At 43.7% G+C, this 15,204-nt stretch overlaps 1 protein-coding gene across 1 annotated transcript; it reads right to left on the reverse strand.

Moving 5' to 3' along the window:
• Positions 1–677: 677 nt before the first annotated feature.
• On the reverse strand, positions 678–15,004 carry LOC121334724 (centriole, cilia and spindle associated protein). The gene is made up of 3 exons (XM_041402115.1): positions 14,681–15,004; positions 6,623–6,906; positions 678–4,759 (listed from the first exon to the last, which is right to left on the reverse strand). The coding sequence occupies exons 1-3, from the start codon at positions 14,976–14,978 to the stop codon at positions 4,586–4,588; spliced, it is 756 nt and encodes a 251-aa protein (XP_041258049.1). The 5' UTR covers positions 14,979–15,004; the 3' UTR covers positions 678–4,585.
• Positions 15,005–15,204: the final 200 nt, after the last annotated feature.

Consider the following 15,204-nt stretch of genomic DNA (forward strand, 5'->3'; position numbering starts at 1 on the left):
GTTGGGCCACTCACACAGGATTCACAGTTGCCTCATCTTATCCTTTCTTTGTATTCAAATAGGTATTGCTCATGAGTTCCCTTAAAACCTATAAAAAGCCAATACCATAGAAAAATCTGATTAGTCTGTACATAATTTCCATTATATTTTATATGCTGGAAGAATTAACACTATAAAAATCTCAAGAAATACATTTTAAATTCTCAGTAAAAAGAGTCGCATTCATTTACTGAAGAACCCATGGCATAGAGAACTTCAGTGTAGCCAGCTTTTAAAAGCTTAATTTTTCCTGTTGGCATGAGTGTACCTGTTCATAGGATAACAGAGAGAAAACAGGAGGCTGTATCACTTTTTCCTCCAAAGCTTTACATTTATATTCTCAAAGGCATAGCATTTAAGATACCTAGTACAGGTGAGGGTTTTTTTCTTATGATAGTAAGGGAAAAACAGTGATTCAGGTTAGGAAAGGATGTTAAGAATCTCTGGGAGAGTTACCAGAGGAACATAAGAGGCTGGAATGGTAACTGTAATGTAACTTCATACCCAACCTTAGTCATTACAGAAGCCTGTCACATTCAGAAGCCACAGTTTGCATGCAGGGACTAAAGTACCCTGTAAGAGGGGGAAAAAAAAAAAATCTGAGATCCCAAAAAGCACAGTACCAGCAGTCCAGGCACTTTGTATCACTGATTTTATTCACATGTACAAGTTGACACTACACTATTAAAATAGACAGTACAGAAGCATTAAAAACAAATACTGTTTAAAAACTTTAAAAAACACATATTGCTTCAAGCTTAGATGGCATTTCCCTATTGTTTTTAAAGTGAATTCAGTGCTAACAATAGCTGAGGCAGCTTCCCATTCACTTGTACCCCAGTTTCGTGGGGCTACTTGTCAAGGTGTTGAGTCAGGCTCCATTTATGGCTTTGCTGCTGAGTGCACTAACTGAGCTGGAAAGGAAACTGGAACATCCAGGTTACCATACATTAGGCCCTCAGATTGCTAGCATTTTTGGTCCCTATCACAGTTAGAAAAAAAAAAGTCAGAGAGGCCTTTATAGTTCAGTGGCACTACATTATGCCATAAAAAATGAGAACACTTTACATATGTGTTAAAATTTCAATGTAAATTTGCATGTGCTACCTGGATAAAATTCTTACCAGAAACTGTTCCTCAGTTTTATTAAGGTTGGCTCTAAGCTTAGCTATCACCTTGACTATTATCTCAGCTTCCTGTGAAAAAGTCTGTATTTCGTAGTTGCAAAGATGAGACAGCAGTGACTGAACAAGCATGCTACTGTATTTTACAGGACATTCTTATGCAATTTTCATGGTAACATTTTACACTGTAAACACTAGTCTTCACAACACTATAGTTGAACTGCAGCATTACACATTGTAAAACTCTTGCTTCACTTAGCTAAGTACTTCCAGAAACAAAGGAATAAACAGTCATTTTAATGAAGACTTTGGACAATTGAGTATTTACTGTGTTCTTACCAAAAAGTTTTACTTGTAAAATAGGAGTGAGAAGTGTTCACCACTTTGCTGAATTCAAGAGACCATGCAAGACAATGTTTAGAAATTCCCTAATTGATCGAGAGACATTCATTAGGTTTTCTACTTTCCAGTGAGTCCAATTTGAAGCAAATGGCCACCTCCTGTAGGAATCTATGGAATACACTTAAAGCTTTTACACCTGAAAAGTTCTGCTTTACAATGCAATTGGCTTTTCATTTGTTAACATCAAAGCACGAGCAGTTTTCCAGACCAAATACTTCACACGCAGAGCTTGCAGTGATCAAAACTATACTATTTCATATAGTCTAAGCAAAATAGTAGCTTTATAGTCAATTAATACCCAAATGGAGGAAGGCTACCTGATTTGCAGAATAATTTACCCCTCATTCAGGTATTGTATTACTTAAGCCCAGATAGTACCAACATAGCACCCAGGATTGTTTTGGCTGTAGACCATTTGAAAAAGCACAACAATGACTCACAAGACCTTATTAGTGTATCTGCTGTCTTTTAGTAAGTCGTCTTTGTGGGGAACAGCTCCTGACCAGACAAGGATTTTAGGACTATACAATTTCCTCAGTGTACAGGAGCCTTGATGCTGTTGAAAATTCTCATTTGAAGACCTGAACAGGCCTGTTGGAGATATTTTAAGTTTAGTTCCCAGTATCCAAGGCAGAAGACACTTTGGCCTCCTATAATTAATTGAAAACACCAACACCTAATGGGAGAAACATCTTATCCAAACACAGGTACTTAAGACAGGCACATAGTCATCCTGGCTCTTCCATTCCCCATGAGAAGAGAGGACTGTAGAAGCTATCTTCAAAAGCATGGCAAGATGAGTCCTGCCCTACACAGTCAAGGAAACTGTTGAATGTGACAAAATGCACTGAGGGCACAATCCGTCTGCTGTGGTTACATAAAACCTACAAAGTATGTGGGCAGCAGGAACAGGCAAGTTTTTATTGAATAAGGCTGTTAAACACTACTGAGTTGGTGCTTTGACACTGCTGTGCAAAGCTTGGGTGGCTTCTGGAACTGCAACAGCATCAGAAGCAAGCTAAGCATATTTACAGCAGTTATTTAAAGAGGAAAACACAGCATAAAAGGAAATCAAAAGAATCTCATATGGAATAAAGGCATTCTCTGGAGTAGTTTTCCCAGTTTTGGGCACTGTTCTAAAGTTTCAGGAAGTTCTGGCCTATGGTTTACTTAGCAGTCAAAATCTCCTTGCTGCATATAAAACATTCCTAATCATGCTGTGCTTTCCCAAACTTAAAACTTGTAAGACCTTAAGTAGGTAGCCTTGAACAAGAGTGGTCTGTATTTTCATACCTTTATGTGTAAAAGGCAGGTTAAACAAAAAAGAGGTTATAATCTCATGGATTCTAGGACGTTTTAACAAAATTAAAATTGTGAGTAATGAAACCTTTAGAGACGTAGTGGACACTAAGAGGCAGCAGTGCTTGGACCCTTTTGCACAATTACTTTCTTCAAGAACACAGTCAGACTTTTCATTAAGCATGTGTACTCTGTTGTAATAGTAATTCTGGAGTCCTCCTTACTCACTGAGATTGTGGAATGAAGCTAAAACTAGTGCAGATTTCTGCTCTAAAAGTGCAAGTATGCTTCCCATGGGAATGTGTCCAGCCTGTAAAAACACAAGCTTCAAAACAATTAAACTGAAATAACCAACATATGTAACTAACACACAACACATCTGAACAAAACTTTGAAGCTCACAACTACAGCAATCATCTGCCTAAAGCATAGTTAGCAAACTGAAAAAAAAAAAAAAAAAAAAGATAATTTACAGCCACCTGAGGGAAACAAAACCACCAAGGATATCACAATGACTGTCTTACTATGTAGAAGTAGGACCTACAAAACAAAAATGTTCAAACTTCATTATATGTTCTTGTTTACTAAAGGGTACACCCCTCCTTTCCCTAGCCCTTACCTCCTCACCATCCCCCTATCAGTGAGGGGCTCTTCACCAATTGCAAGAGGCAGCAAGTTTCTCAGGACATCATCTACAAGTTTTATCAACACAATTTCAAGTTTAAACCCTTTAACAATATACTTGTACAATACCTCCAGGCAGAATGCATATTGCACTCTGACCCCCACTGAGCATAATAGATACTCTGAAGTGTTAAAAATAGACCTCACCAGAAAGGAGCCAGCCCTCTCCTTCAGTAAATGCATTTACATGATTAAGTACAGACTAAGTGTGACCACGAGGTTCGTACAGTGGTACAGCTCTATATTTGTAGAACAAGTAACTGCTTATTGAGTGGCAGCTCTCAGATAATGATTGTCTACATTAGTTATTTGGTACAACAGGAACAGCTACAGCAAAATGATCCTGTAGCTGTTTCTTGCCCTGAAAATGAGTGATTCATTCTAATGACCTTAGAAACAGTGATAAAAGTTAGCATCAGCAGATTCACTAATCAAACAATGTTGTTTTTTGTTTGGGGTTTTTTGTTGTTGTTTTTAAAGTTTCTGTGTGCAGACAATACTTGGTATTTGCCTGCCTAAAGCATCTACATTTATTAGTGCTAGTTCCCAGATACACTGGCTTCCTGTTGCCTGTCTTCATACACTTATTTTCATAAAAGTGTTAAATAGTTTTATAAATACAAAGGCACCTCCATCACTCCTTTAAAGTCTTTCCCCAGTACCATCTCCCTATGACTTGAACTTTAAATAAGGGAAAACAGATTATTTGCAACCATGATTGAAAAAGCATTTGCTTTGACTCCCTGTATGCTAAGGTTTCCCCTCCCACCCTCAAAACAAGCTAACCGAAGCATTAGAAAAATTCCCAAAAGGGGAATTGTTTAAAAGATTGGGTAGTTATATCTAAAAGCCTCTTCAAATGTTATGGCTCCAAGGATACACCCCGCTGTGAGGTAGGTAGCCGAGATAAAAACATTGTAACAAATACTTTAACAGCTGGAAACTCCCTATAAAAACCTTGCATAAGTGGTTTGGTTACTTGCACCAGTGTCCTGATATGCGTGACTTCTTCTGAGGATGCCTAAGGGAATCCAGGTTCAGAGAGCTCTTGCTGAGTAGCATCTCATGTACTCTGTCATCCAGGGGTTGTCTGCTGGGGAGGGCTTTGTTCGCCAAGTGTTTTCTGCCTCTGCTGATCGCACTCGCCTCTGAGAAAGCTTCCTTTTCTCCACTTGTCTCCTGTTCTTTGCTCGTAGGGCAGATTCGTGAATCTAAAAGACCAGAGTTAGTATTATGGAAGGAGAGCAGCCTAGGAACCCCTCAGGAATGACGAGGATCACTTTTTTTTTGTCCCAGTCCCTGTCCTGAAGGAACAGGGATTGTGAGCAAGGTTGTATTTTCTTCTCTAATTTGTACCACTAACTGAACATAGACTTCTTTTTTTCCCATGAGAAGTGCTTTAAATTCTGTTCTGCACTATCTTTCACACTTCCAACTATTAAGTGATTGCAAAAATCTTGAATGTTTCATAGTCTTACTCAGATAAATTCTAAAAACTTCAATTCTCTGTTTCTATCATTTAAAACCTAAACAGCCCTCAATATGCCTAAGCATCCCTTAAGCCTAATATCCCTAAGCCATATTAGTAAAACCAAACCCTAGAGATCCCTTAGAGACTAAAGACCTTAATTTTGAACAATGTGCTGAACACACAATTACATGCATTTTTATATTAATAAATTATAATATTTCCCCCAAAATTCAATATGAAGAACCAGTTTCTGTGTTTGTGTATCTCACTCTCCAGATTGAAAACTCTGTCTCCCATCTCAGTAAGTAAGGGGTAAGTAACACCTTTCAAAGGTGCAAGGAAAAGTAACCTCAGCAGGCAGTAAGTAGTCAGTTCCTACATAAAGAAACATCCTCAATGACAAAACACTACATAATTGGGAGTGTTTCAGAAATGTTCTGCCTGTTCAGTCCAAACTCAAGACCTGAGCTCAGGTGTTCTATTACTGTTTCTAGTGTAAGAAATATTAGATGTCTAAGATAAAATATAAATAATTCTGCTCATGTCAGGCTTCAGCCTCTTCTAGACTTCAACATAAAGCACCAGTCAACTATTTTGAGCACCGACCAAACTTTATCAATTTAGCATAAGTGTCCATTACCAGGGAAGGCAGCTTCTTTCCAAAGCTGTAAGGCCCAAGTTCCTCTTTTTGCTTAAAGTTTTGAGCTGTCCAGGAAGGAAAAGCCTGGACTTCAAATCCCTTCCAAAACAGCCCATGAAAGGTCAGCTCCATATTGCACAGCACGACCACCCCCACCTCAGTCCTCAGGTATCTTTTGTCACAGACTAAGACTCTACATTAGCAGTAAGATAAGGACAAGACCTGGCAGGGATGCATTAATGATTGTGTTTTACCAGCCTAGGAGCATTACAGAGAAGAAAGAAATGGATCTGTTAAAACACTCCCTTGCTGTTTCTAAGCTAGGAAACAGCCCCAGTACAGCAAAATCCTGGTGCTGTCCATGGCCACATGAATTTAATTTGTGCTATTTTGGTAATATTTACACCAGCCCTGTAATCCATCAGCCATCTGATAGACCATTTTGCTGCAAGCAACATTTCCTACTGGCAAGCCACCAAAACAGACTGCTAGACAAGACATCTTAGCAGAAAAGCACTTATACCATCTCAGTGAGGCTCCTTGTCTAGGAAGTGCCCCAGCAAAAAAACTCTTTCACAGCACAAGCACTTCCCCAGTGTTTATATGCCTGCCTGCTGTGGGATGCCTGGTGCTAGCTGCCTGCTCTTCTCCTGTTCTCATGAAGTTCAGAATGAAGAAGTACTTTTATAACCAGTTTTGCTGGTAACACTGTAACAGCCACAAAGGACAGGCAGTTCTAATTAGAATCTGCAAGTATTAGTCAAACCTGGGAAGCTTCCAAACCAACAGTAAATAGCTCTTATTTGGACATCTCAAGACTCTTCAGGTTTAGTGCTAGAACCTACTGCTTGAATCTCCATATATTCAAATGAAGGGACCCCTGAGAAGTTCTACCTAGCTATTAAGACATCTGTAGGCACTAAGTAGTCTCTGCCGTTTAATGAAACAGAAGTTCCTACTTACTTCATTCACTGAAGCAGAAGCACAGACATTGTGAGTTTTCTGGCTCCCAGTATCCGTCTGTCTTTCTCCCCACCCATAGAGAGCAAATGGATGTTTATTCTCCTTTGGTGCATCTGTCCTTTGGGGACTTTTGGCTGATTTTCGATCGTTACGACTGGACAAGGCACTTCGACTTGGACGTCGTCCTGTACGGTTGGTTTTGTCTGCTTCCTTTACAGAAGTACGTTCTACAGTTTTCTCTTGCTCTTCCTTCTCCTGCTTTTCTTGATCTTCTTTTTCTTTCTCTGAAGAAGAAAAAAAAGTTATGCTTCAAGCTCCCAATGACAACATATTAATGTCTGATTTGCACAGCCTCTCAATACATCACTGAAGCTGTGTTTTTTTTTAGAAATTCAAGCCATTGCTCCCTTAGCAACAGACATATACCTTGCTTAAATGTCTTCATTCTTTCTTTAGTGACTTCAATACAGCTTTCCCATACTTAAAAATGCCTTTCACTGGTGAGGTTACAGATAACCAACAGCCCCAGACAGAACTTAAAGACTGTTTCCAGTGATCTTCTGTCTTCACTATTTCATCCTTGCATCTCTCAGACAGCACAGATGGAGCACTGAATGCCATATAGATGCTGCTAGCCAGTCAGAGATGAAGTATGATAAGACTATGTGCAATACTGAATCCCTCCTATTATCAGCTTCCGCTGAAAAAGGTGATTCATTTTCAAGCTCCCTGTTTATACATGCATCTCTGTTACAGTTTGCTGCTTAGGAAGGAGAGTGTGAAGCAAAAACCCACAAAGTAGTAGACATCACCTTTGCTACCTGATCAGTGAATTATGTACATTATGTTGTACATTTAAAGTACCACACTCTGCAAGCATTGCTCCCCAAGGCTCATTTATCCCACACATTTAAGCCTCCCACAGCAAGGGGCCAGCAATAGTCCTCCAGGCACTGGGTATGGAAGTAGGGTTTGTGAGAGAGAATATAAAGGCTGAATCACTGCAGTTTTAGATCATCACTGAAGACTGAATCAGCATTATATAAAATATTAATTAATTAATAAAAACACAGAGAAACAACTGTTCCATAAGAGCCAATGTTCTTGCCCTATAGTGTGTGATCACCTACAAGACACGTGCCTTTTATTCACCTAAGAGTACAGGAGTCTGCTAGTAACCAATTCCTTTCAAGTCTGTTCATTAGATGCTGTCTTCTGCTAGACTCACACAGTGATCACTCAAACTCTGCTGACACCAAACTTGCAGGTTTTCTACCACACCATCTATTTCTGCTTCTGGTGGGGACCATCTCCACGCCACCTCTGTTCCAAGTCTCAGCACATTCAGCCATCACCAGCACACACTGGTATGGATAGAAGGAATTCCTTCACTGTCATAGGGAGTTCTTCTGGTTTAGGGCTTGCTTACATACCGACAGGTTAACCAAGGATAAGTAGTGCAGTTTTTACTCAGGTGGTTTCATCATTAAAAGCAGAAGGCCTTGCCAATCCTGTGACATAATAGCAACCATTCCTGATAACTGCTGATTTCAAGCATGTGTGTAGCTATGATATTTTATTAAAAATCCTTTCCTAGGATTTTTTCCCTCCTGAGAGCTGAGGGCCTCAGGAAAGAAATGTAAACAATAACTATCTGCTGCTGTGGAATGCAACAGGTGCATCTTCCATTGGTCCATGTGGATTGTTTTCCATTGATGACCAATCACAGCCACCTGTGCCAAGGCTGTGAGCAGTCGCAGGATTTTGTTATGCATTCTATTCTATTCCTGTTCTTTGTAGCCTTCTGATCTTTCTTTTCTCTCTGTTCTTTTAGTATAGTTTTTATGTAGCATTTTAGTATAATATATAACATAATAAATCAGCCTTCTGAAATGGAGTCAAGCCTTGTGTCTCCACACACAGAGTGTTTGTCGCAACACATGTGCATGCCCAATCCAACTTTAATCTCAGTTCTGTATCCATCCAGTTCTGGTGAAATAGAAGTTGCCTGGCACACTGAGTAAGCATCCATTTACTCTAGCACTCACTTCACGTTTGCAGAGTAAAGATACCAAGTCTTGTTCCACACCCCAGAATTCCCCTAAGGCAAGCCTTATGCTCTCTTGCTAGCTGTTAACCTGGCCAGCATGGTTTGTACATGCTGCCAAGCAGCACAGAGGCCCTGGTGCTGGGCCCTGTTCAGGCTTGCCTATAACCATCTTCCAAGATCTGCAAGTGTAGCATTCATCTACAGGTGATACAGTGCAGCTTATTTGGTAAAGAGTGACCAGCAATGTTAAAGTATTTAGAGCTGTATTTGTTGAGAGTTCAGCTGAATGACATCACAAAACAACCAAAAAAAAATTAGTCAAGGCCAAAGTGGTGGCATGTTGAGAGTAAAAATGGCTAGATGAATTTTACATACCTAAATATTGGCTGGATGTAATTTCAGTTATTACAGACAAGGCTGGTAAAAAACAGCAGCAATGAGCTCAGTGTGGTATTAGACTTGTTTTGCTTGTTTTCCCTGTGCTCTGGGACACAGAGCTTCACTCTGAAACAAGGCAGCTCATTCATCATGGCTACAAACAGGCAGCACAGAGTTATCCTCTTACAAAATATTATCTGAGCATCTCCCTGCACAGCCACTCCAGAGGGACGGCCTGGGTCCATTATCGGAAGGAAGCACTGTTTTAAAAACAAAATTAAAAAATTAAACTCTGAAAGGGAACATATTGCTGTCAATTCTGCAACCAGAGTGCTTTTCATTTTGGAAAGCTGTTCCATCCTCCATTCAAGGAAAAATGTCATCTTCTTTCTCTGCAAAGGGGGATGGAGCAACACAGACTTCATAAACAGCAGAAGTGGCATTTAGAGACTTAAAAATACAGGAAAGTGGGGGCTCTGCAATTACATGGATAGTTCAGCTTTATAAAACAAGGCAACAGCCATGCTTGGGGATGCTGCTCACCAGGATACAGCTCCAGCTGGTCTAGAAATGATTGAGCCAGCTTGTCCCAAAATAGCAATAAAAGCATATGGGTAAATGGCACTCGGAGTCCTGTGCACAGCCTTACAGTAAATGCTGTATGCCTGAGTGTACTGTAGCACTTATGAGCACCTGCTATTAGAGCAGGGGTTTCCATGAACCCACCCCTACAGTGCCATTTACACAAAACTCAGCTGAAGGCACAAGATGTCTAACAGTTTTTAAGCCTTTTATTTAAAACCACGGTTTATATCCAAGCCATTTTCTTAGGCATCACTTTTCACACAAAGTCAGAAGAGCAGCAGGTGACAGCAGGACTTGGACCCAGCTGTTCAGGAGGAAGTCCAGGCACCAGCAAGTCCTACCCATCTCCTTCCCATGCAGAGCACCATGCATCAGCTCCAGCAGACACAGGAAACTCAGAACTGACCAGCTTGCAGCATTACAGGGATTAGACAGGAGAAGGGAAAAGCTAGAAACGTTTAAAACTGCATCATGGACACTAAGCAGAGCACACTGGATGGACAGGAGGGGATTAAGTGCTTAACAGGCAGAACAGGCCCACCCAACACAGCTGCTGAAAGCTCCTGCCCAGAAGAGGTCACTTAAACCCTGCTGCATCGCCCCGCTTTCCTTAACAGCCCCGCTCCTGGCTCAGGCAGGCAGAGCCCAGGGGAGCGGCTCTCTCCCACAACACTGCACCCCCGGGGGCAGACAGGACCCCCATTTCAAAGGCCCTGATGACTTACTACAGAAAACAACCTTCTAGTTAGACCCACGGGCCAGGTCACGGGGGTCAGCAGTGTTATCTCTGTATAGAGATGCTGGCTCCTTACAAGCACTGCCTCAGCACCAGGAGAAGCACTTCGTGCTTGCATTGCTGCAGGCAGATCTGGAACTTTCCTGCTTTTGTACCAAAACCTCCCCAAATGGGGCAGGTCTCCTACACATCTTGAAGGGGCTATATAACCAGTTGTGGGTGTCAATAAACTACAGCTGGGTAGAAAGTAAGTTACTACAGATGAAACAGATTGCAACATCATTTCTTCAAGTCAGATCTTGCGTGAGGCAATAATGGAGCTAGCAGCCACACAGCAGCTCAGAGCTGATTGGATTCACGCAAGCTTCATCTGCAGCAGAGTTTGGAAAGTAATTACTGGATTGGCTTGACAGCAAAGCTTGTTTCCAAAGAAAAAAAAAATGGGAGCAACTTTAAATACAGTACTTTAAACAGTACTGTAAACCCCTAAATTGATGCTCTTGCCTTCTTCCCCCACAAACTGCTTCTTCCCACATACATGGGCCAGCAAATGCACTTGCAACATGATGACAGACAAGATCAGGGAACAAGTTTGAAACTGGATCTTCTGTTTAGTTCCACTAATCCAGATCAGTCACTTTCCCAATACTTTTACGGCAGCTCCTTCAATGGCAGCTTGTCACTGCTGTCACTTAATACCACTGCACAAAAATGCTGAAGGCAAAATGGCAATAAGGATTGAAAGATGCCTTCATCCTGCGTGTGTGTGCAGCAGTGTCATTTCACAAGCAACAGGCCTGACAGCAGCGCTGCTGCCAAGAGCTTCTGTCTTCTACTTACCAGCCCACTGGGTTCTGTTGACAGCTTTGAGGATGTGTCTACACCACAACTACACCAGTTCATTTAGGTCAAGATTTTGTGGGATTATGTTTAAAGCACATCTGTGCCTGGGCTTGTTCCACAGAACAATCCCACAAACAGCTGCCACAAGTGGGGGGCCAGAAGGAATTAACCCAAAGTTACCTCCAAGCACACCTTGGTATCACTCAGCCATAGCTTCAGTGCAAGACACAGCGACAAAGCACATTTGTCCCACGTGCTGCCCCAGGGCTTCACACTGGCAGTGCTTTAGTCCAACACCACTGAACATTAAACCAAGTTGCCTACATGCACTTCCTCTTCACACACCAGAAGCATTCACAACTTTCACAAACACACATGGGCTCATTTCAATGAGAGGAAAGAGGAAACCAGGGCAGCACATGCCATTATGAATTGTGTTTACCTCAGATATTAAACAACATTAGTGCTGACCAGCTTGTTGCCATGGTGGCAACAAGCACTGTCAATACCACTCAGGCAGAAATCAGATTCCCCACAAAACAGCAGGAAGCAGCAGTAGCCAGGTAACAGCTAGGATGTTCCAGCATGTGGGTGGATGTCAGATTCAGAAGACAAAAGATGTCATCAACATGAGCACGCTCAGCTTCCCCCACAGCACTTCAGTGTAATTAAGTTTGTTCAGAGTAAAAAAAGAAAAAAAAAAAAAAAAAAATAAAAAAGGCAGGTTAATAGTAGAAGCTTCAGAGTGGTAGTTTCTGTGTTATCTCCTCCACATGCCTTAATTAGCCAGCCACTAAGCAGAAGAAAAATGTATACTTATGATTGTCCAATACTAAATGGGTCACCTCCTTATATATTATATGTGCATTAAGATACAAAAAACATCCACTAAATCCGGAATCCAGCTGCCTAAGGAGAGTTGTTTTCAGTCCTTCTGCTGAAGACTTAGCAAAGCTCTTAAATACTCACAGAAGTTAAAAAAATGTTTATTCTAAGCCATTTGCCAAAGAAATGAATGTGAAGTACAGATTTTTCTCCCACTATAAAATAGCAAGGATCTAGGAAATCCTTAGGCATTTCCTTACGGCATCCACGGCAAAGGTGTATCAGTTACAGAATCACAGCTGCCCAAAACCCTGCAGCCTGGCAGGCCACTGGTGCTCCACAGTCCCTTTGCCACTGGTGCTGGACTGAGGACACAACTGGATGCACTGGATAGTCACTGCACCATCACTGGCCACAGACAATGCCTGCACAGCAAGCCAGCTGTTATGCCCTGCTGAATCCCAACCAGAATCAAACTACCAAGTAACTCCAGCTGGACCTTTCCCTAGAGAGGAGTCAAGGAAGGAATCAGGGAACAGGCTAATGAGTGAACAGAGCACCCTAGCCAGCAGTCTCTAGCCTTGGCAACTGCTGGTGCCATTAGATCGTAGCAGGTTTAGGTGCTCTATCCATAGGGTCAACAAGAAGAATGAAGCTGCACATACTCAAAGTGCATCAGAAAAGCTGGGAATGCCAGGTTCTGAGTGCAGCTTCCACCTCCTCTCACTAAAAGCCAAGCCTTTAGAAAGCATCACCTTTTCCCATGCAACCACTCCCTGATGTTTTGCAATTCCTTGGTTCTTCTCACTGAGATGGAGTTCTTCCACACATGCTCCCAGTCTAGCTTCCTCAAAGTCTGATTGAGGAAAGCAAAAGTAGACCCACTAATACTCTGTTACATAGTGGTGAGCTGTGGTGGTTTAACCCCAGCCAGCAACGAAGTATCACATAGCCACACCCTCCCTCCTTCTACAGGGGAATGGGAACAATAATCAGAAAAACTCATGGGTTGAGATAAGAACAGCTCAGCAATTGAAGTAAAGCAAAATATAATAATAACAATGAAAAAGGAATAATAAAACCCAAGAGAAACCAGTGATGCACAGTCAGTGGCTCCTGGGCAACTCCACCCAGTTTATACACTGGGCAGGACTTTCTGGCTATGGAATATCCCTTTGGCCAGTTTGGGTCAACTGTTCTGGCTATGCTTCCTCACAGCTTCTAGTACACCTGTTTCCTGGCAGAGCATAGGAAACAGAAATATCCTTGATTTAGGGTAGGTACTGCTGAGCAACTACTAAAAACATCAGTGTGTTATCAGCATTATTCTCATACTGAGTCCAACATACAGCAGTGTGCCAGCTACCAGGCATAAAATTATCCCAGCTGAAGTCAGAACAACAGCTTTGGGGATGTGCAGTGCATTACCCAGCAGCTATGTGCACCTCATGTGACACCTGGGTACCACAGGCCCACCCAGCTGACTGCAGAGCCCCACATCACTAGTATGCTCTGAAACACCAAGCCTCTGGAACAGATGACAGCATAGCTAGAGCTTTTGTGGAGCGTGGTATTCTTAAGGTCGATGAATGCAGTTTAGTCTTGAATGTCAGAATCCAGATCATTCTGGAAAGCTCAGGTCCCAAAGGGCATTGGATCAGATTAGTTTCCCCGCTCCAAACAAGCACATCTAACTGGGGAGAGAAGAAAAAGAAAACCACACACCACAACAACAGCAAACAGGCAGCATGAGGCTTAACTGAACAGTTGTCAAGGATTTTCCCTGCTGCTGTACAACAGGGAGACAGCTGATTCAAAAGGCATTTCAAAACACCAATCAATGGCTGCCAGATACAGTATTCTTTCACGACAGGAAAGAAACTATATCTTACGGGATAAAAAAATACCAGCTTGAGAAGCTTGACCATGTTATTGTCTTCTAACCACTCTCTTAGATCATGAAACATCAAAAGGGAATTACTCTGTGCTAGAAGAGAACAAAATGTTACCAGCTCAGCACCTGTTCAGGCCATGAAGTTGACCACACTCAGCTGCACACCCAAGACCAAACCTCAGGTGGCATTAAGAACCAAGTGTTCAGCCGAGACAAACTACATGTGCAGGTCCAGGAAAGCAATTGCGTTATGAGCCAGCCACTGGCATACAGTCCAACTTGCCGCTGCTTTTGCCGGAGAACCGCTTATATAATTGCAGAGATGCTTGGCTCCCATGGCAACAGTTTACATAAGTGGCTGTGACTCAGGATGAGAGTTGCCACGACTTGGCTCTTTAAAGAGACACCTCCGGCTCCGCAGCCATGGCTTCTCCGCAGGCCTAGCCAGGATCCCGCTGGAGACAGCGAGGCCCGGCTGATGGGCCCTGCCACCTCCGGGCCATGTCCTGGGGGCGGATAAGACGGACCAGGCGGCAGCCGGGTGTCTCCGCACGGTCACCCTGCCGGGCCCGGGCGCCCCCGGGATGGGGGATCGGCTCCCAAGCCGCGGCGGGGCGGCCCGGGCAGAGCCATCTGCGCCGAGCCCCGCGGAGCAGGGCAGGGCAGGGCAGCACGGCCCCGCCGCAGGGAGGGGGCTCGGGCCGCACCGGACACGCGTGTCCCCCCCGCCACCGCCGCGCTCCGTACCGGGGCTCGCCCGTCCCGCCTCGCTCGGCGCTGCCGCTCCCGCCGCCTCCTCCTCCTCCCGCGCGGCCGCGGGGCTGCCGGCGCCCGGCGGCGAAGGAGAACCGGCGGTGCTGCCGCCGCCGCTGCCGCTGTCCTGCTCCCAGCCGTCCCAGAGCCAGGGCCGGTGCGCCTGCTCCAGGAGCCGGCGGCTGAGGCGGTAGTGCAGCAGCTCCAGGTAGCAGGCGCCGCACGATTCCCACTTGGGCTCCTTGAAGCGCTTCATGTACTCCGTCTTCACGCGCCGCGCCGGCACCACCATGGCGGAGCCGGGAGCCGGAGCCGGGAGTCGGGAACCACCGGCCGAGCCCGCCCCCTCCCGCTGCTACGTTTAAATCCAAACAGCGGCGTCCGGCCCCGCCCCTAGCGGGGAGGGATGCCTGGAGGGGGGAGACGGGGCCGTGAGGTGCAGCGAACGGGATGAGATAGAGTGACAATTCAATCAAATATAAAATGTATCATAAATACACCCAAGCACCGGCAGCCCT

This window comes from Onychostruthus taczanowskii, unplaced genomic scaffold (assembly GCF_017590055.1).
Source record: "Onychostruthus taczanowskii isolate IOZ18803 unplaced genomic scaffold, ASM1759005v1 scaffold193, whole genome shotgun sequence".
Classification (NCBI taxonomy): domain Eukaryota; kingdom Metazoa; phylum Chordata; class Aves; order Passeriformes; family Passeridae; genus Onychostruthus; species Onychostruthus taczanowskii.